This window comes from Nelumbo lutea, chromosome 4 (assembly GCF_056320005.1).
Source record: "Nelumbo lutea isolate HS-2025 chromosome 4, American lotus-T2T, whole genome shotgun sequence".
In the NCBI taxonomy this organism is placed as follows: Eukaryota; Viridiplantae; Streptophyta; class Magnoliopsida; order Proteales; family Nelumbonaceae; genus Nelumbo; species Nelumbo lutea.
In genome coordinates, this window is record NC_142687.1 from 59,409,896 (window position 1) to 59,433,133 (window position 23,238).

Here is a 23,238-nt window from a genome sequence, read left to right on the forward strand (position 1 = left end):
GAAAAGGCAGTCCGGCCAAATGGGTTATGATGTCTGGAGGGGAGGGGTTTTGAAGTAAATATGGTTGGGCAGCAGAAGTAATTCCAGGCCCTGCTCGAGTATAGGTCTCCTTTAGCCTTGGTTGGGCTATAATTTTGGAATGGAATTGGTAGTTCAGGGCCTTCAGGCCATAGAGCCAGCCCATCCCAGTACTCGGGCCTAATGGACTAAAGCATTTAGCTCTAAGATATATACAAGGACAAGGGCATCTTATAGACGAGGACACATCTCCCTTCCCGTCCCACTCCCATCCTTCCCGTCCCACTCCCATCCTAGGCACAGGCAGGCAGACAGAAATGTATTGTTCCGCAAGAGACTTCGGTTCGAGAGTATTGAAATTCATAGCAACAGCAAATGAGGGGACCTTCATTGCAAATTTCCAACCCCCCCCCCCCCAAGGAAAGGAATGCCATAAAATACCATGGATATCAAGGCCGATTCAAAGCAACATCAGAAATAACAAACCTAAATAACTATGGGTTGGCTTATTTTGCACAACAATTTCATTTATGGGAGTGCAAAAGTATGAGAACAAATGAATTGAGAGCATAATCAGGTGTACGTGGGCTTTACACTATTATCATTTGCACTCCTATACATATGAGCATTGAAGCAAATGCTACAATGAAGAAACTGCACTGTGAAGCAAATATGCAAACCAATCAGTAAACTGTTAAGTAGACAATGTGGCATTTTTAACGTGATACATGTTTTTGCGTCAACTGCACCATAGTCACACTCCATATTTAAATTAGTAGAAATAAATTTGTACAACGGATAAAAGCCTAACGTTAAAAAAAAAAAAAAAAAAAAAAAAAAAAAAAAAAAAAAAAACAAGAGACTAGAGAAGACCATCTACCACACCAGCAACATTTCTTATGAATTAAAAGAACTAGAGGCAGACAAAGGACATGGGTAGAGGATAGTGGCAAATGATTTTAAGGTTCATAATTTAACAATAGATATGGAACTGAACATAATAGTTGAATAGGATTCATGTAGCTAACACCATGTAGTTAGGACAAGTCTTAATGATAACGGTAAAGATGACAAAGTAAACAAGGAATAAGAAGAAAGTCAATCAGATATCAGAGCAACGGTACCTTATCAGTTTTTTACACCACTGAAACAGTGAAAATATGAATAGGGCTCTTTACAACTTTCTTTACCATACATTGTTTCCTGTCACCTAACAATAGCAGTAGTGGTGAGGGCCATGTTAGGAACCTAAAAGATGAAAGAAATACACTACAAGCTGCTCTATTAATTAAATAGCCACCTCTTCTTCCACATTTGCCTATACACATGCATACTATGTTTCCCTACACCTTATTTCAACATGATAAGAATTGAACAAACTTAATTCTAGAGATACAATAGCACTAGACTACCTGTGGTTGCAACCTCAGCTATCTATTCCTGATGTAGGACCCAGCACCAGCCATCTATTCTCTATGTTTTGTACACTAGGTGATTTAGCAGCCAAATTACCTATGAGCAGATGCATGGGGCATTGGATATGTCATGGGAGCCACATTCATTGGTGCACCAGGAACAACAGATCCATGAACTGGGGGTTGAACACCATATGCCATGTGTGCTGGGGCAGGAAGATTGACTGGAGTTCCAACAGCTGAAATGAGAGGTCCTCCAATGGGCTGGCCTATAGTAGTAGTGCCATAGACACCAACACCAGGGGCACCAGGTTGGGGCTGAGGTGATTGTTTATTGGATTTACCAGTTGATGCTCCTGTACTGGGTGCGCTGTTTTGACCAGTAATTGGCCCTTGGGGCGCTGCTATGTCTCCATTTCCAACACTAGTAATATCATGGATGCTTGCTCGTCTTCTATCTTTGTTCATTGAGTTCAAGCGAATAAAATACTTCTGTGCATGGCTGGCCACCTGTGTAGGCGTCCTGGACACCACAAAGTTTCTGGATATACTCCTCCAATCTCCTTTCCCATATTTATCCAATCCAAGAAGAAATAATCTGTTCCACAGCAGTAACAATAAGAATATGGAGAAATTGATAATTTGATAAAATTGAATTAAAAAAAAAAAACTAAAATGCTTGTTATTGTCAACTGTGTAGGGGTAATTTTGTCTTTATGCTTATGATTAAGTTGCTGATGTGTAAAGTTATGTTAGTCCTTACGTCCCTCACTTAAGTAGGGGAAAAGGTGTCATTTCCAGATTAATAGAAATATAAAACAGATCTGGCCAAATGTGAGAGACTGATTTTCTCTCTTGTTCGAACCAGACCTATCCCCCCTTCTATTCTCTTCTCTTCTTCTTCTCTCTCTTCTCCTCTTTCTTTTATCTCTTCTGTTATCATTCTAACAGAATTCAAGGGCAGGCCGAATTCTAATAATACTTATGAAAAAATAAAAAAAAGAAATGTCTTGTAATGCTCCACTAGTGCATAAAAAGGGTTTTTTGGGGTCAGTAATCACAATATATAAAATATATATATATATATATATATATATATGTAATTATGTATATAGCCAATAAACATAACAAAAACCTATCAAAAAAAAGAAAAAAAAAAAAGGTATTCAGCTCCATTTTCTTTCTTTTCCCAACAATAAAAAGAAAAATGTTATATTGAGTCTGAGGATAGGTAAGTACATAGCATCATGGCACCAAGACTAAACAAAATTAACAAACCCTTAAGTCTCTCTCTCTCTCTCTCTCTCTCTCTCGATTTGTCAAGAGAAAGTGAAACAACAGAAACCTTTTAAGTCTCTCTCTTGTAATTACATTCCATATCTACTTGTAATTCAAGGAGCTCTTTTTCTTCAACTAGAGGAATCCAATACAACTTTAAAGAAATAATAAGACCTGGTTAAGTCGTTTGATGGTGAAATTGTGGTAATGGGGGTTCTCAAGGAAACTCTCATACTCCTCAAGTTTAATTGATTGTTTCTCTTTCATTCTCTCTTATGCCTTCTTCTTGTCTATCTTGTATTACTTTAACCGATGAAAGTATTTAAGCCACACACAGAGACAGTTTGGATGATATTCAGTGCACTTTGACAAATGATGAACAAGGGAGGTTTTCTGATTGGTGTGCTCCAATGTTGCTGTATTAGGTGGGGGGAGGAGAAGAAGAAGGTGTTTTAACTTCAAATATTGTTGAAGTCTCTTCAGTTTCCCTCCAGCAAGCCTTACAAACCCAAAATCTTCATTACGGGAAGCAAGAAAGAGAGAGTGACAGAATGGGGAAAGAGTTGTTACATGATTTTAAGAAACGGCAATTTAGCCCCACAAAATATTAACCTTTTGTCCCCACCACTACTTTTGCAATTTGTTTAGAAACGTATCTGATTTTGTCAATCAATGAAACATTGTTAATTTTTTTTGTAAAAAACCCTTGGGTTAATTATATTAATAACTTTAAAAAATTAAATAAATTACTGTTAATTACTTAATAAAATAATTATGTTTCCATATTATCTATTTGTGTTCTATTTTATTTATTTTAATTTATTAATGATTAGATGTTACAATTTTTTGTAATTTTTACTTAAATATTAGTAAACATATAAAATTATGCCATAACCATAATTAAATTAATCTATAGATTAACTTTTTTAGTCATAATTAAATTAACCTTAGCCTGAGCTCAAGGTTTAAGTCTTCAAACTAGACTTGGGTTGATCCTCAACCTAACCCAACCCACCCAAGCTGCACCCCTAAGAGAAATGTGATATTCGTAACTTTTTTATCAATAACAATGTGATGTGACATGTGTAATTGGACTGACCAAACTGAGTACAACTCATTCATGCATTATTTTTGGGTTTTTAACTATTTTTAGATAAATTAAAGCCAAACGAGCTATGGGGGATGGGCTGGCCTACCCCCATTGTGTAGCCCAATGAACCAAAAAACTAAAAGATCTCAGGCCAGATTTTGATAATGAATTAACAGTTTTTAGGGCCCAGCCCGACCCACACCTCAAATGTAACAACATTTATCTGGGCCTAGGACAGGGACAGGCTTGCCCGTGTTAATTATAAAACTATGATTTTTTTTACAAATTAAATTTTTACTGAATTTTATCTATTCTAAAAAATATATATAGAAATTTCTATCCATATATTAATATAAAATTTTTATCTAAATATTATATAATAATATTTACCATAAGTATATAATTTCCAGGTCAAGCTTAGGGGTTGCTTAGTTTGGGCCCTATCAACTATGTCATTGGACTCATAAAGTCTAATACCCAATTATAAACCAAACAAACAGTCAAGCAGCAAAAATAAAGAGTCATCAAAACTATCCTTACTGAGCGAAGAAAAAATACCATCAAAGTTCAGTTTCGCAAATACTCTCTAAGAAAAGAGATGAATAAGAAAATATAGGGTGGAGCCCCATTGTTCATGAAATATAAAGGTCCCTCATGTTGAAAAAGAGATGAACATAAGGTGGAGCTCATGTTTTTACAAGTAGAAATTTCAAGCTTCAAACCTTTTCAGCGAACTAGCAGGGGAGCTCAAGGTTGAAACATGGAGATGAAGCTTTCTTCAAATGAGGGTTTTGGTGAGGGTTTCTCCATATCCCCAGTCAACCAGTCAGGAACAGTGCAGATCCAATTACTTATAAAGCTGAGATGAAATTATACACATACCCGTCATAAAATAAAAGAAGTTTTAAAAGGGGAAAGATTTTTTACTCTTCAAAAACACTATTCATGTTAAATTGCACAATTCAATTTAAAATCGTGATTCAAAATAGGGATGCAATAATTCGTTTATAAATCGTGTGATATTTTCAAAAAGCAATCTGCTAATGTGATTTGAACCTTTTTATCTACAATTTGATTATGGGGATTCTTTGCTTTTTTTTTATCAATAACAAAACTTTCATCAATCAATCAGAATAATTAATTATACAAAGGGGGAGATAAACTCTCTTAACTCCCCAGCAGAGGCATGAACCCCCACAATGAGAAAACCAGAATTACAACTTAGCCCAAAATATAGATTCCCTGTCCACCCAACTGAACTTTATTTCCATGTCCCTAACCAGCCATCTGAATTTTCTCCTTTTGTCGTTGTAGTTCCATAGTCCAGCCTTGTCATTCTTGCAGCCACCCTAACACCACCTCTAGATCCCCTTCAATTGCAAGCCTTCTAATGTTCATATCTTTTGCTCTTTGGGCACCTTCCAAGACTGCAAAGATCTCACAGCCCTGAGAGAGTCATTGCTCCTGATTAGGCCTGAGAACATAGCTAAAGCAGTCCCATTCTCATCCCTAAATACACCCCCAATGCCTGACTTCCTAGGATTCCCTCTACTACTACCATCAAAGTTCAGCTTTATAAATCTAGTGGGGGCAGGGGTCCAAGACAGACTTAGACCCGTTTTGACCTGGGCACTACTAGCGATCTCTCTCCAATTCCTTGGCAGATCATCCACAGTAAAATCTATGAATAGGTCCGATGATTTCAGCCATTGAAATACCCTAATGTGAACCAGCTCTATCAAATTTTCAACACTTCTCTCTCTTTCAGAGAAAAGTCTTGAATTCCTTTCTTCCCAAACTGACCAGCACACCGCAGCCCTTAGGCATCTCCACATAGTTCTACCCCTTTTCAAATGCCACCTGAAAAAAGAACAAAAAAGGCTCTGCACATCCACAGGGGGGTTCCACCCAAGCCCGAAGAGAGAAAAGGCCCATCCCCAAATAGTTTTGGCAACCCGGCAAGAAATCGAAAGGTGAAAACCAATCTCCCCATCAACTTTACAAAGAACACACCTATGAGGGGATAAACAAGTCTTGGGTCTCTTTCTTTGAAACAAATCACTAGTGTTGATTCTATTAAGAAATAATTCCCAACAAAAACTTCCAACCCTAGGAGGAATTGGCTTGCACCAGATCTCTTTAACAAGGAAAGAAAAGCCTACGGGATTATCTGACTGAATCAAGACTTTAAAGAAGGAAGCACAAGAGAAGGAACCTGAGGGGGTGGGGGTCCAAATTCTAGTGTCTTCCTTAGTGGGGTCCAAGAATACCCAAGAGAGTCAAAGTGTTGTTCAGGTCTATATCTCTAACAGCCCTTCTCAAGCCCAAGTTCCAACCAGACCCAGAATTTGAGGAAGAAGGAACAATGAAGAAGGATATGGGCTCATTTTTTAGGTCGGAGAGAGCATACAAAGACGGAAACTTGTCCTCCAATGGGGAATTCCCCACCCAAGTCTGTTCCCAAAATTTTATGAGGTTGCCAGAGTTTAAATCATACCTAATTAAAGGGGAGAAGACAGGTAATAGGTCATGGATGGCTTTCCAAGGTGAAGCACTTGTAGTTGTTGTCGGAGTTCCAACATCCCATCCATTGTCCTCCAGCCCATGAATACTCGCCACTATTTTAGCCCACGGCTTCTCCTCTAAAGAAAACCTCCATAACCATTTCCCCAGTAAGGCCACATTTCTTTTTTCTAATGTTCCCAATCCCTAAACCTCTTGACCTATTGCTTCTAACCACCACCTCCCACCCCACTCAATGGTCCCTCTTCTCCTCTCCCGGCTCCCACAAAAATTCTCTCATCATCTTTTCCAACCTATTGGACACCTTTGCTATAATCTTGAACACTGATAAGAAGTAGATGGGTAAATTGACTAGAGTGGCCCTAATTAGTGTGATCCTCCCACCAAGAGAAAGATGGTTTTTTTTCCAAGAAGAAAGTCTCTTCTCAAATCTTTCCACCACCGTATTCCAAAAACTACCTTTCTTAGGGTTGTCTCCCAAAGGTAATCCAAGATAACTCAATGGCGAAAACAAGTAGGGGAGGTAGGAACAGGTCAAGTTCAGGAACAAGGTGTTAGTGTTGGGATGTGGGCCTCCGAACGAGCCCAAATCGAGGTGCAACTGACGAACAAATCCAGTTAGTGGTCCAGGTGAATGCAGAAGAGGAGCACAACCCTTCACAGTCTACCTTTGGGCAAGGATCCCCTCTTCCATTACAAGGAGTTTCGTCCTCTATTTTTGCCTCCCCTTGTTCTCCTTCGCTTGTTGTTCCTCTTGTTCCTTCTGCTAAATTTGCTGATCTTGTTTGTGCAGATCTAGTTGTGGAAGCTACATCTGATGTGGAATTGGACCCAAGTGTGTCAAGAAAACCAATAGAAAGCAGAAGTGTGGATATAGGAGAAAATGAGATTATGGATCTAGTCTTGGGAAAATTAGAGGCCTTAATTGAGATGGAAAATTCTGCTGAAAATAGAATGGAAAAACAAGAGTTTGCAAAGGGCGAAGCAGAGAAGGAGGGGAAACTCAATAAAAAATATTGATAGAGCAAGAGCATCAAGGGAGCAGCGAAAGGGGAAAGGAAGGAGACCAAAAAACACTGGGAAAGAACAGACAAAACTCAAAGTCTACCTTAGGAAGGAAGGGTGTGTAGATAAAAACTAAAAAAAGGAAGAGAAAACTGAGTGAAGTGGAAAAGTTAGTGTGTGGGGTGTCTTATGAAAAGGCTGAAAGCAAAAAAAGAGGGAGAAGTAAGGAGGCGACTAGAAGCGGGAAGTAGAAGGGGCTTACGAAGAAAAGTGAAATGAAAATTTTGTGCTAGAGTGTGAGGGGATTAAGTAGTGCTAAAAAGATAAGAGTTATACGAAGTGTATTAAGGAAAGATAAACCGGAAATTGCAATGATTCAAGAAACAAAACTTTCAAATTTAGATAGAAGGTGGATAAGAAGCATTTGGTATAGCAGAGGATTAAGCCGGTCTTTTGCCCCTTCTACGGGTGCTTCTGGTGGCATTCTCACAATTTGGAGGAATGAGGAAGTGGAACGTGTAGAAGAATTAATTGGGTTGTATTCAATATCAATAAAAGCCAAGACAATAAGGAATGGTGAATGGGTATTAACATATGTGCACGGCCCTAACTCATATAGAGAAAGGGACTTGTTCTGGGAGGAACTTGCAGCAATTAAGGGACTGTGGGAGGGACATTGGTATTTGGGGGGAGATTTCAATGTCATAAGATATACAAATGAAACAAATAGCCCAAACCAAACCAAACCATAACCACTAGTATGAGGAGGTTTAATGCCCTGGTAGAGTCTCTAGAGCTAAAAGAACCCCGCCTTTTGCAAGCCTCTTTTACCTAGCCCAACTTTCATGAAAACCAAGTTTGATCAAAAGGATAAGTTGTTGTTCTCTGTAGAGTGGGAGGAACATTGGGGAAACCTAGCCTTGAAAAGCACTTCCTAGGGTAATCTCTGACAATTGTCCCCTAAGCCTTAGCCAAGAGCACTCTTTTAGGGGTCCCACTCCTTTTAGATTTGAAAACATGTGGTTGGAAGTCCCAAAGTTCATTGAATCCTAGGGTAATCTCTAACAATTGTCCCCTAAGCCTTAGCCAAGAGCACTCTTTTAGGGGTCCCACTCCTTTTAGATTTGAAAACATGTGGTTGGAAGTCCCAAAGTTCATTGAAAAAAATAAAGGAGTGGTACATGGAAGATGGGATCAATGCCAACAACAAAGGGGTGAGATTCATGAAAAAATTAAAGAGGTTGAAAGAAAGGATTAAGGATTGGAATATGGAAGAATTTGGAAGAATTAAAGAAAAAAAAAGAACTAATTGCTAAAAGGATAGGAGTTAGATTGCAAGGAAGCCCAAAGAGTGTGTACTGAGGAGGAAAGATCAGAAAGATGGCACCTAAAGGTGTAGTTAGAAGAGATTTTTAGAGATGAGGAAATTTCCTGGAGACAAACATCGAGATGTAAATGGCTCTTAGAGGGTGATGGGAACACAAAATGTTTTCACTCAGTGGCAAATGGAAGAAGGAAAAATCAAATTTCTAGAGTTGAATCTGAAGGCCAGATGATAACTTTAGAGGAAGAAATTACAAAGACCTTTGTGGATTATTTTAAATCACGGTTTTCCACTGTAGGTGAAAGAATCATGGAGTTGGAGGATCTGAATTGGTCTTGAGTGTCGGAAGCGACAGTAGCCCTCCTAGAAAGGCACTTCAGTGTGGAAGAGGCTCATGAGGCAATTTTCTCAATGGAGAGATCCAAAGCCCCTGGACCTGATGGTTTCTCAATGGCTTTTTTTCAAGATTGCTGGAAAATAATAAAATCTGATTTGATGGAAGTCTTCACTAAGTTCCACATCAAAGGGAAGATTTCACCAGGAGCAAATGCAACCTTCATAGCCCTAGTGCCCATGAGAAAAGATGCCAAATCTCCATAGGCCAATAAGCCTGGTGGGTATCTTGTACAAAATCATTGCTAAAGTCCTAGCTGGACGTTTTAAGAGCATCTTGCCCTAGGTAATTTCTCAAAATCAGGGAGCCTTTGTGGAATGGAGATAAATAATTGATCAAATTCTTGTGGCAAATGAATGTGTAATAGAAAGGAAAAAACAAGGATGCAAAGGCATAATTTGTAAATTAGATCTAGAGAAAGCTTATGATATGGTGAACTAGTCCTTTCTCCTAGGTTTACTGGAAAGGATTGGGTTGGATGGAAGATGGAAAAAATGGATCAAAGGTTGTATCAGTTCGGCTCATTTCTCAATTCTAATCAATGGTGTGGCAAAAGATTTCTTCCCAACAAAAAGAGGGCTAAGGCAAGGAGACCCCATTTCCCCCTTCCTTTTCACCCTGGTTGTGGAGGTGCGAAGTAGGCTGATTATAAAGGCTGACTTAGAAAACCAGTTTAGAGGATGGAGGGTAGGAAGAAATCAGGTTGTAGTAACTCACTTGCAGTTTGTGGATGACATAATCATATTTTGTGAGGATTGCTTAGAATCCAGTTTAAGAAACTTGAAGGTCCTAGTAGAACATTTCCAGAGAGTCTGAAGCCTAAAAGTCTTGGAAACCCATAATAGAAAGATTTTCTAGGAAGCTAGCCATGTGAAAGAGGAACTACATTTCCATGGGGGGAAGAATCACTTTGATTAGATCCACTCTAGCCAACCTACCCACCTATTACCTATCCACCTTTAGGATCCCAGTAAAAATTGCAAAGCAATTGGAAAAAATAATGAGAGATTTCTTGTGGGAGCCGGGAGATGAAAGGAAAGACCATCGGATAAAATGAGAACAGGTATGTAAAGGCAAGGATCAAGGAGGACTTGGTGTAGGAAATCTGGTTAAGAGGAATACGGCTCTCTTGGGAAAATGGCTTTGGAGATTCCCCTAGAAAGTGAAAGGTTGTGGCACAAGATCATTGAAAGCATCCATGGTGTAGTGGGCAATGGTTGGGACGCAAGAATAGCACCTCAGGCAGCTTCTTTTTCCCCTTGGAAAGCAATTTTTGAGGTACTTCCTTCTTTCCTTAATTATATTCGGTGTGATATGGGGTGTGGAAACAAAGTCCTTTTTTGGAAAAACCTTTAGCTAGGGGACTCACCCCTTAAACAGCAATTCCCTTCTCTCTATACTTCGTTAGACTATGAGACTGAGCCTGTTGCCAGGTTTGGATTACTCTCAAAGATTGGTTTAAACTGGGATTTTGGCTTTAGAAGGGGTTTAAGGGACAACGAATGTGAATCCCTAGTTCTTCTGCTTTCAAATTTGGAGCAAGTCTTCTTGATCAAAATTCTATGGACAGAAGAGTTTGGTCTCCATCCATGGATGGTTACTTGTGCCTCCTTTTTCAACACCCTTACCCATTTAGATCCCTTGGGGGAGACTTTTCCAGCAAGAAAAATTTGGTGTAAGCCAATCCCTCCTAAAGTCCAAACCCTATGTTGGGAAGTGTTCCTTGAAAAGGTTAATACCTGTGACTTGCTTCAGAAAAGAAGGCCAGTTAAGTGCCTCTCTCCTCATGTTTGTATCCTCTGTTTAACTAGTCGTGAGACCCTACTTCATCTACTAATCTCTTGCTCTTTTGTATCCTGCGTTTGGGACTACTTTTCCTCACTCTTTGGCTGCATATGGGACCCTCCACAAGATGTGGTTAGCTTATTCAACTCTAATTCTATACGGCTACAAAAAAAAGGGTGAAATGCTTATGGAAGGTAACAAGAGCAGCTGTAGATTGGACCATGTAGGAAGAAAGAAATCAAAGGATTTTCAATGAGAAGAGCAAGTCAGGAGAAGAAGTAATTGAAACAATCAAAATCAGATCTGCACACTGGGTAAAAACTATTGACATATTCAAAGATATCTCAATAAATGATATAATGAGAAAATGGAAGGAAGCGACTCAGATGGGAACACATAAAGAGATTACTAAGATGGATTGGGAACCTCCAGAACTACATAAATTGAAGCTGAACTTTGATGGAAGCTCCCTTTGAAACCCTGGGAGAGCAGGAATAAGGGGAGTATTCCAGAATCACAATGGGGAAATTGTGGCCTTGTACTTAGGACCAATTGGGTATGGAGACTCAGTTCAGGCAAAGACAATGGCACTCCTACAAGGCCTGAAATTAGCAGAACAATTAGAAGCCAGAGAATTGGAGGTGGAGGGGGACTCACTTCTGGTTATTGCTTGGGCTAAGCAAGTAAACTCAGCACCATGGAAGTACAGATTTGCATTCAGGGAGACCGATTCTCCTGCTAAAAGATTTAACTCTACCTTTGGATGGGTTAAAAGGACAGGAATGGACTGGCAGATACTCTAGCAAAACAGGGAGTTCATAGACCTACTATACTTTGGGCTAAATTGTAGCTGGCTGTATCACAACAGTGGGATGTTGATCTACATAATCTGGGTTTATTTGTATATTGTAATACTCTGGAGTGCAGAGTAGATAAAGAAACTGTAATCTGTTTTTCAATTTTATAAAATGCTAAATTCTCTTTTTCTGATCAAAAATAAAATGGTAAATGGCTCCTCTGAAGTATGTGATCTGTTAAGACCAAAACATCAGCTAGAGTATTTTTGTGTTTCGACAGCAAAAAGAATGGTTCAGAATCAGGTAACATGTGTTTTACAAAGCAAAATACCCAAAGTATAAACACTTGTGCAACAAAAAGCACAAATTCATATTTATTTTTTACTTCGTGCTTTATAATCCACAAAAAGGCATGAGGTGCAAATGTAACATGGAAAAAATTGTGGCATAAGACACAATTATGGGTCATGATGCCCATAAATATATACCACGTGGCATATTTGTGAATATGGCAAAATATATGCCATGTGACAAAATTTTCGACATGCCATGATGCCCATAAGTATTATGCCGCAGGAGGACCTACAAAAAAATACAAATGGGTGTACAGGAAAAACAGAGTGAGAGGCAATAGGACATTTGGTACAGATCATAGGGAGGCAACGAAGCAAATTCAGTCTTCGGTCCCCCTTCAGATGAAGGAACATCAGGAAAGTGAGCTGAGTGGGATCAAGCCTGATTCCGGTGTGAACAGGTTTCCGCAAAGTAGTGATATTATTGACGGAGATTCAGGTGGTGTAGCACTCCAGAAATTAGTGGAGAGAGGTTACGATCAGGAAAAGTCTAGGTCTGTGTTTCTCGGGGGGTGAGGGGTTTGCTAGGAGGGCCTTCAAAGAATTCATAAAAAGAAAAAAAAAAAAAAAAGGAAGAGAAATTGAAGAAAAAAAATCATCTGGAAGGAAGTAAGGGATGGGATGAGGATGTCTCAGACCAGGAGGGTTTTCTCACAGATGTAGATTGAAAGGTGGCGATTCAGAAAGGAGTTTTTTGTTGAGGATCAGTTGTCGGTTCGGTGATCCTTGTTTCTTTGGGATCTGCTTTGGGTATGTTTAGGGTAATTTGCTCGGTTTTGGTTGGGTTTTCCTAGTTGTATGCTGTGGGTTCCTTGGTTTATTTTGGGTGCATGAGGGTGTTTTGGCTCTTTGGTGATATCTTATCACCCTCTGTTGTATCTCACCTCCTCTTATTTTAACAATTTTTTTCTTTATCCTTCAAAAAAAATATTATGCCACATGGCAAATTTGTGAATATGACAAAATATATGCCATGTGTCAAATTAGTGACACGTTTATTATCTAATCAATAAAGCTTTGTTCTTGTTGCTGATAAAAAATAAAAAAAAAAGGAAAATACATGCCTAAGTTTAATGTCCACATGTGTGGCAGAATATATGCCACATGGCACAACTACATTGTCATGTGACATTTGTATATTATAAATTTCAACAAATGGAATTTATCATGTCACACATGGTAAAGCAACATGGTATAACCAAAAATTTATTTATGCTTTTAATCTCAAAAGCATGTTTTGACAACAATAATTACCAAATTCAAAGCATGAAACATATTTCGTGCTTTTGTGCTCTGAAAAACACAAAAGCAAAAGCTTATCCAAACATAACCTAAGCCTATACCTACTCAGATAATGATACAAATTAAGTACTAGAAAAACTGGCATCATTGTGTGAGAATGCAGAGGAGAATGTTTTTCATCTGTCTGTTGGCTGCCCCTACTCAAGATTTATTTGGGGTTTCTTCTTTGTCCTATTAAGACTAGATGGGTGGATCCAAGATATTCAGGAGACATCTTTGCTCATTGGCCTGACATGAGAGGAAATACCAAGGCAAAAATTGTTTGGAGCTGCATCCCCTTTACTATTTGCTGGGAATTGTGGAAGGAAAGAAATAAAAGAACTTTTTTAGAACAGATCATTTTCTGGAGAGAAATTAACACTAATGTGTTGCAAAAGGATTATGGATTGGGTTCTAATCCTTCCAGAATTTGAAAGAGTTTCTAAGGAAGATCTGGGTGTTGGCTTTTGGAGCCTTCTTGAATTAATCTAGTTTTTCTCTTTGTTGAGAATGGCTAGAAAGGGTTTTATTTTTTTCTCCTTTCTTATACTCTCTCAATATTGGGAACCCATATAAGGGCATTCTTGTAATTATTATTTTCCCAAATTATAAAGTAATCTTTTGAGGGTGTGAATGGTGAATAACACACCTCGACACATGCTTTCTTCTTCCTCTTCTTTTTCTTCTCTTCTCTTCTCTTCCTCCTCTCTTGAAACCCTAGTTTCTGCAACTTGGTGTCAGAGCAGGTAGAAGCATCTGGGATTTGTTCTCTGCTGATGTCAGACCGCCGCCGGATGACGTCAGCAGTCCGTACAGGTGCCGGCAGCAGTCTATGAAACCAGTACAGTTTGATTTGCCCTGATTTAAAAAAAAAAAATTGGTATGACTCTTGTCATCATATGAAGCTTCATGATTTTTGGTGGATTTTTTAAGGAAAAAATCGCAGAAATTCCAGATCTGATGTCGAGCCATGTACAGCACGTTTAATGATACTTTTCTGTTGTAAAACCTAGACCATTCAGGTCATTTTTCAATTTGGGATTTACGGGAAGTGGTTCCATAATTTTTTGAGCACTGTGTGATTTTTGGAAGATTTTTTTCTCCTTCTATTTTGCCGCCAACCTAGTTTTTTCGGGCTTCCTTTGGTTCTTAACCGTGTGGTAAGCTGGTTTTTGGGTTTGGAACTGTGGTTAAAGTGTTGGGGGTCCTTTTTGGTTGCTGAAAAGGTGTCTTGTTAGAATATGGAATCATCCAAGGATTTTCAAATGGTTCCTGGCATGCTCTCGGGAACTGCAGATATTTCCAGTGGTATGATAACTACTATTAAACTGGATGGAACTAAATTTTTAGAGTCGTCTTAGTTTGCTAAACTTACCATTACTGGGAGGGGTAAACTGGGATTCATCACAAGAAGGGAAGTGAAGCCAAGTCCTAAAGACCCGAAATTTGCAAGGTAGGAACAAGACAACTCCCTTGTTATGGCATGGATGATTTGCTCAATGCAACCTCATACTGCCCAAAATTACATGTTTCTTCCATCTGCCAAGGATATTTGGAATAGGGTGGTTGCTACTTATTCCTAAGTTAACAATACCGCTAGAGTGTATCAACTTCAGAGGGAAGCTTGCAGTATACGTCAAGGGGAGAGATTTGTTGCTATGTATTTCTCTTCTCTACAGTTTATCTGAGAAGAAATGGATCACTTGAAATCTCTAGTTTGGAAGGACCCTGAAGATGGTGAGTAGTATCGGAAGTACATAGAGGAGAATACAGTCTGATTTTTTCGCAGGCTTAAACCCAAAGTTTGATTTCACCAGGCAACACATTCTTAGTGCAAGCGTTCTCTCTTGCTACTACTTACTCTTTTGTACAAGGGGAGGAAAGTCGAAGAACCGCCATGATGCAATCCTCTATGAGTGATCATTCTACCATTATGTCATCACGACCCAAGCAAAATACTAGCAAACATCCCATTGCAAAGAAGGTTGGGGATGTTATTTGTGAGTACTACAAGAAGCCAAGACACACCAAAGAAAGGTGTTGGAAGCTCAATCCTCATCTAAAGCTGGAGAAATACGATGCTCACTTAGCTATAATTGGTAATGATGCTCATCCCTCGGATGTGCTTGACTCCTCTCGGGTCAGGGTGAAGTCAGAATCACTAATAACCTTTCTCTTGACTATGTTCTACATGTGCCCCGGCTACAAAAAAATTTATTGTTTGTTAGTTCTCTAACAAAAGCCCACAATTGCTCAATGACCTTTTTTTCCAACCATTGTGTTTTTCAGGACCTGAGCACAAGGAAGACGATTGGAAGTGGGTATGAAGTGGATGGAGTCCACCTCCTGAATGGACCTTCAGAGCATGGATTGTCAAGCCAGACTAAGTCTTGTTCCAATGAGAAAATGAGTCTTTTGAAATTATGGCATTGTCGCCTTGGTCATATATCTGTCAATTCTATCAAGTTTTTGTTTCCAAACTTGTTTGATTCTGTGTCCAAATTGAATTTTGAATGTGAAGTTTGTCATTTATCCAAACAATGTAAAAACATATATTTTGCAAGCAGTAAAAGAAGTGATGTTGCTTTCCACTTGATCTATACTGATGTTAGGGCCCATATGTTGTCCCCTGTATGGAGGGGGTGCAAATATTTCATTCTCTTCATTGATGACTACAGTCGGTATACATGGCTTTATTTGATGAAAAGTAGAGATGAAGCTCCTATGATTGTTCAAAACTTCATGAATATGGTTGAGACACAATTTGAGAAAAGAGTTAAGATAATAAGATCTGAAAATGCCAAGGAATACTTTGAACATCACTTGCATAGATTTCTTGAAGACAAGGGCACTATTCACCAAAGTTCATATTGTCATACTCTACAACAAAATGGGGTGGCTGAAAGAAAAAATAGGCATGCAGTTGAAGTTGCTCGAGGCTTATTGTTCCAAACTCATGTTCCAACTTGTTTCTGGGGTGATGCTGTTGAGACAGCTATATATCTCACTAATAGACTCCCATCAAGGGTCCTTAACCTTCATTCTCCTCATCAACTACTCTTCCCTGATGGACCTCCTTCTAATCTACCCCTTAAGGTCTTTGGTTGTGTATGTTTTGTTCATGATATGAGTCCTTCCCGGCGCAAGTTTGATCCTAAATCAATTAAGTGTTTATTCCTTGGTTATTCTCCAGTCCAAAAAGGCTATAGATGCTTTGATGCTCTCTCTGGCCTTTTTGGAATCCTCTTCCTTTTTCTAGTCACCCCGTCCTTCTCTTCAAGGGGAAAATGCAAGTGAAGATCATACTCCCTTCTACCTTCTTGTTCCTACCTCAATTCCTCCCTCTCTTCCTACCTCTATCCTTCTCCTTCTCCTCCTCCTATGTATCGACCTCGGTCCTGGCAGCAGTTTTTCATCAAGCGCAATAAGAGGGTGGCTTCTGAAGTAGAATGCCTATCACAACCTGATTCCCCAAACTCAGGTAATCTTGAACCTCCTAATAATCCTATTATTGATTCTAACATTGATCTTCCTATTGCCATTCAAAAATGGAAGAGGACATGTAACAAGTATCCTATCACTAACTATGTGTCTTATAATGCTCTTTCACCTTCATATTGTGCTTATATTTCTGCTATCTCTTCTGTTTCCATCCCTCGAAGTGTTATAGAGTCAATGTAATGCCCCCACTGGAAGGAAGCTATGAACCAAGAAATGGAGGTCCTAATAAAGAACCAGACTTGGGAGGTTGTTCCTTGCCCCAAAGATAAGATTCTTGTTGGGTGTAAGAGGGTTTATACTATTAAGCACAAGGTAAATGGCTCAATTGAAATATACAAAGCAAGTCTTGTAGCCAAAGGGTACACTCAGACTTATGGCATTGATTATCTAGAAACCTTTGCTCCAGTTGCTAAAATGAACTCTATTCGTGTGATCATGTCTCCTGCCGCCCATTACTCATGGCCTCTATATCAAATGGATGTAAAGAATGCCTTCCTTAATAGGGACTTACAAGAGGAAGTGTATATGGACTTACCACCTGGGGTAAGTTTTCTTAACAGTGATGGAAAAGTGTGCCACTTAAAGAAGTCTTTGTATAGACTAAAACAATCTCCAAGAGCATGGCTTGACAGGTTCAGGAATGCCATCTTAAAGATTGGTTTTTCTCAATCTCAGACTGACCACACCTTATTTATTAGAAGAGTTGATGCTAGAGTAGCAATGTTGATAATATATGTTGATGACATTGTTGTGACAGGTGATGATATCACAGGTATCTCTCAGTTAAAGTCATTCCTTACTTCTGAATTTGAAATTTAGGGACCTTGGTGATCTCCAATACTTTCTTGGAATTGAAATTGCAAGATCCAAGAAGGGGATTTTTCTGCCACAAAGGAAATATGTACTTGATTTGCTTCATGAGGTTGGGAAATTAAGGTGTAAGCTTGTAGAAACTCCAATTGATCCCAACCACAAGTTGAATTCTACCGAAGGAGAAGTTCTTCCAAACAGGGGGGTATATCAAAGATTGGTGGGACACCTTCTGTATCCTTGTTTGACTAGACCTGACATTTCCTATGCTGTTGGAGTGGTTAGCCAATATATGCATGAACCCAAGACATCTCATATGCAGGCAGTTAACAGAATTTTAGCCTACCTGAAAAGATGCCCTGACAAAGGGATGTTGTATTCCAACCACGGCCATCTAAAGATTGAGGCTTACACAAATGTTGATTAGGCAGGGTCCATCGATGATAGAAGATCTACATCCGGTTATTGCGCCTCAGTTGGAGGCAATGTGGTTTCCTGAAGAAGTAAGAAACAATCTGTGGTTGCTTGTTCTAGTGTTGAGGCAGAGTATAGGGCAGTGGCTCATGGAGTGTCTAAACTACTCTAGTTGAAGACCTTATTGACTAAGATGGGCATCCAAGCAGATGTTCCAATGAGACTATACTGTGACAATCAAGCAACTATAAATATTGCTCACAATCCTGCCTAACATGATCGTATAAAGCATATTGAGGTGAATAAATACTTTATTAGAGAAAGAATTCCTAGTGGAGAGATTTGCCTTCCTTTTGTAAGGTCAGAAGACCAACTAACTAATTGCCTCACTAAAGGTGTTCACCATCCAAAGTTGGTTAAGAACCTTGCCAAGCTAGGCATGATTGACATATATGCTCAACTTGAGGGAGAGTGTTGAGAATGGCTAGACAAGGGTGTCTTTTGTTTTTTTTTTTCCTTTCTCATACTCTCTCAGTATTTGGGCACCCATATAGGGGCCTTCTTGTAATTATTATTTTCTCAAATTATAAAGTAATCTTTTGAGGATGTGAACAGTGAATAACACACCTCTTGACACTTTCTCTCTTCTTCCTCTTCTTCTTCTCTTCTCTTCTCTTCTTCCTCTCTCTTGAAACCCTAATTTCTGCAACTCTCTTGTTTCTGTTGCAAAAGATCTCTTCAGGTTTTCTGTTTTGTGCTTTGTTTTTGATCTTTTGGTGATCTCTCATCACCTTCCTGATGTAGTTTTTCTTCTTTTATCAATAAAGTTTTCTTTTTTATTTTTTAATCAATAATTTTTTTTATTTATATTACCAAAAAAGTTAAGTTCGCTGGGAACTACCTAAAGAAAGACTGATCTTTGGAGGGCAAAAGATGCCAAGAAAACACAACAAAGTTAAGCCTAGTACAACTTAAAGGAGTTATGCAAGATGTAAATCTCTCCAATATAATATAGTTTAAATCTACAAAGTCACTATAGAACAAATCATAAGAGTAACCCTCATAAGACCATAGAAAGAAACTGAACCCTACCCTAGAAAGCTCCCAAAATTTATTTCTACTCATATACATTAGAAGACAAAGAACAGGCTGATATTAGTATATTACTATTTCAACCATTAAAAGCATATTTTAAAACTAGCAAACAGCCATTGATTTCCTTTATTATTAGAAACCTCCCAGCAAATTCTCAGCTAAATTTCTTCATATGGAGCATCACATAAGAAGTTCATTAAATCTGTCTTTAGATAAGGGATCAGGGTGGAACTGGAATTGGAGACAATTGAAAGAGTAATTCCAGTAGTCTCCCAAAATCCATTACAGCAGAGCAGAATTGAGTAAAATATGGGGATTTAGCTTTTGAATCCATGTTTTTATATAAATATTCAATCCATCCAAGCAACCCAAAAACATCCATATACAGTAACAAAAAGGCACTTCTTAGAGGAAAGTATAACAGATGAATCCCTGTTTGTAAGCTAGTACTCCAAGCAACCAAGCAAGGTGAAAAAAATGAAATAAATCATGGGCTTCAATAGCATTCGAGCCCCTTTTTATGATAAAATCAACTTTATTATAATAAGAGATTACAATAAATTCCTCACAGCTTGACCTATTTGATAACGCATTTAATCATTTCTGCAGCTTAATGAATTCCTCACAGTAATGATGCATTAGGGCAAAGAACCACATATGATTTATGATTACAAATAATTATAAATGTTTTCAAACTAATCCAAACCAAGGTTCATTCTCGCTTCTAAATCAAACCCATAGATCAGATTCTATCACAGTAAAATCAGAATGCCAATAATCTTGGAAAAATTGGAAATTTATGGATATAAAAGAAAGTGTAATGAAATTTTAAAATTGTGAAAACCACATGATACTTGTCATCCTTAAATTTAAAGTTTTAGCTTGAATGCTAACACCCAGAAGTACCATCTACTGATACTGCGAATTTACCATAGTTATTAGACAATTAATGCTGCCACTCTACCAAAACCACCAGCAACAGAACCAATTAGTCCCCTTATTTGTTTACTTTTTGATAGTTCAATTGGTCCCCTTTATGGATTTTTCATCTTATCTATTCTAATTCCTGAGAATGCTAAACACTGCAAAGATAGTGCAATAATTATTTTATAAAGATATAGTTTTAAGTCAGTAAATTAGTCAACTGATATTACTTTAGAAACATGGTCCTGGCATTCCATCCTAACCCTAAACTGAAAATAACAACTTCCTTAGTACCATGAACCTAGCACCTCATTTGATTGGGATTTACCAGACTAGCACATAGTGGAGCTTTCACTCAACACAGGTTAATCAGTATAATGACCAAGATAAATTTCAAGGCCAAGCTATTAATTCCTATGAAAATCATAAACCAGATGATCTAGGGATAAACTCTAGTCGTTTCTCATTGCAATGTCTCGAGTACCCAGGTTCTGCCTCTATACTCTCCTTGTTGAGACCATTCTCTTGCTTATCTTGCTACTCTTTTCATTATTTTATTGATAGTGTGTCTCGCTGTCTCCATACTTCTAACATAAGGGAGAACAAAAGTAAGATAAGAAGAAAATATATATTGAACCAAAACAAGAAGAATGGAAGTCTGGAAACATGATAACATGTGAGAAGTCGGATTCTAAGAAGGGACCCATGGAGTAAGTCCAGGCCTTAAACAAGAATAGGAGTAGCCAAAGGCGGATGGTGTATCTACAATAAAGAACAATCTTTAACTATAGACCAATTCTCAGTATTTTTTTTCTGATAAATAATTCTCAGTATTTCATTTGCAGGAAATATTTATACATCCATATTTTAAAAAGCAGACGTACAACTACAAATTAAATAGTTCTAGATGAAGCGCAACACAAGGTTGGAAACAAATTTCCTCAAAAGCATGGTATTATATTAAATTAAAAGTATGGAGACACACTAATCAATAAAATAATGAAACAGTAACCAATCTCTAAGTAAAGTTATATACCAGTATTTCTTTTGCAGGATATATCTACACATTTGGGCTATAGAAAATAAAGAAACTTCAACGGTATCAGTTTACCTGTGTTCATCCTCTGTCCAAGCTATCCCCTTACGGCGTTCTTGATCAGATCTTTGTGTTTTCCCTCCATGACTGGAATCATTTTGGAAATTGCCAAAATTACCTCCTTTTTTAGCAGCCCCAGCCTCACTTGCATAGTCCATTGATCCCTCTGAAGAAACATAGCAAGGCAAAGGCACACGACCAGACTCAATCCCATTAATGTCTTCAACTAAGAGTTCATAATGATGTTTGATCTCTGAAAGAGTTTTCCCTGGTACATCTGCTGCAATCTTCTCCCATCGATCTTCAGAATCCTCAGGATGGGTTGCCAGGGCATTCTCAAAAGCTTTCTCCTGCTCCCTACTCCACAAGGAGCTATCACCTGTCTCATCTGTAGTCATTTGCCTAGTTCTCGTTTGCTTCAAAGAATTTCATCACAGGGAAAGAACTAGGAAAGGGACCCTAAAGGAAGAACAAGAACAAGAAATCTACCAAAACACTCCGAAATCTATGTCAAAACCAGTCTTCAAGATGATAAATACATATGTAGAGATCCGGAAGTCATTCCCATTTTTAGTTCCCCGTCCCTTCTCTTTTCTTTCAGAGAGATTTCCAGTTTAAATACCGAAGGGTATTTGAAATTCTCCAGAATAGGCCTCGAAATTTGGATCTGAATTATTGCCGTGAGAAATACCGATATCCACCGATTAATTTATAGAGGTTAGATAGACAAGAATAATTTTAGATGGAACGCTTGCAAGAGAACATTTTCTCAAAGCGAGCAGATGTGTCAGACCAGAGAGGTAAGCAAAGAAAAATGAAACGAACCCAAAAGGAGCCAAATAGCCAGCAGAACAGACTACCTTCAGGAGTGTCAGAAACGCAGAAAACAGAAGTAAGAAGAGAAGAAGGATTATCAAAAGAAGAAGGAAGAAGAACTCGATAGAGATTTGCTGCACAATAGATACTGGGCTTCTGAGAGTGTTCCGACCTATTTGATCAAAAGGGCAACAAAATTCTGTTAGAGAAGGAGAAATATCTGATAAACCCACAAAAAACTGATGCAATAAATACAGAAGTGGGAAGAAAAAACAAAGCTAATATTGCTAATAAATCCAATCAGAAGAAAAGTAGGGTTTTGAATTGTTAAATGTGGAAAAGACCACAAGAAACCAGACAGAAAATAGCCAGGTTATGTAATGATTAAAACCTAAAATAGAACTCAACGCTTTTCAAGTGCCAACCTGTTTAACGAGAAGATCTCGGAAAAACACTGTGTCAACAGGCAGGCCCACTGAAAATTATCCTTCCATAAGAACCCTTTTACATTTCATCCTATTTTTTTTACGGTGGATAATAGGAAACAAAGAAGATAAGAATATAAAAGTTTATTAGCATAGAATGTGTTGCTGCACAGAGACGACGGTGAGAATTAAAAAGATTTTTCTTTAAAGAAAAGGGCAGCCCCAGCCCGTGCTCGAGGCGGTTTGTAAGTAGAATTACAGGAGTAACCAATAATACCAAATTTTCATGATACTTGGGTTTTTTTTTCATGATTGCGACACCCCACCTTACAGGAGCAATTAATAAAGGGGTTTTTATCTGTTTGGTTGCCGAGAAAGGATGGGATGGGATGAAAAATGTTCTGATGGAAAGATGAATGGATATCTCGTGAGGAGTTAATTCATGAAAATAGGTAAAAATGGTACATAAATGAATGAAAATCATGAAAGGAACCTAAAAATGAGTTTACCTCCAAGAAAGATTGTCGGAGATCGCACCGGTGAAGAGATGGTTGGACGGCGGCTGAAAAGAAGATGGTTGCCTCCCTTTGATAAAATTTTCGCACTTCTTTCTTTTCGCGGTGGGGTCGCACTTATTTGGTGAGATCCCACATCCTAAAAAATGAGAACCCAGTTCTCATCACATCCCAGCAGTTTGCTCAAAACAAACATGGAAAACCATCTCAATCGTGCAAACCAAATGGACTCTTAGGAAATTCATCTCCATCATTTTCATTGATGAAGATCCTTTAAGTGAAAACCCACTTGAGTTTAACCATGATTATGAAAATCCATTTCCTAATTTCTTTCCTTTTTTTTTTTTTGATAAATCCAAGCGGTGCTACACAAGCCTAG

The 23,238-nt window shown here is 38.4% G+C and overlaps 1 protein-coding gene across 1 annotated transcript; it reads right to left on the reverse strand.

The window, feature by feature from the left end:
- Nucleotides 1-1,105: 1,105 nt before the first annotated feature.
- Nucleotides 1,106-22,562, reverse strand: LOC148860803 (transcription factor SRM1-like). The gene is made up of 3 exons (XM_088941122.1): nucleotides 22,345-22,562; nucleotides 21,119-22,091; nucleotides 1,106-2,031 (listed from the first exon to the last, which is right to left on the reverse strand). The coding sequence occupies exons 2-3, from the start codon at nucleotides 21,499-21,501 to the stop codon at nucleotides 1,527-1,529; spliced, it is 888 nt and encodes a 295-aa protein (XP_088797248.1). The 5' UTR covers nucleotides 21,502-22,091; nucleotides 22,345-22,562; the 3' UTR covers nucleotides 1,106-1,526.
- Between the last annotated feature and the right edge of the window lie 676 nt (nucleotides 22,563-23,238).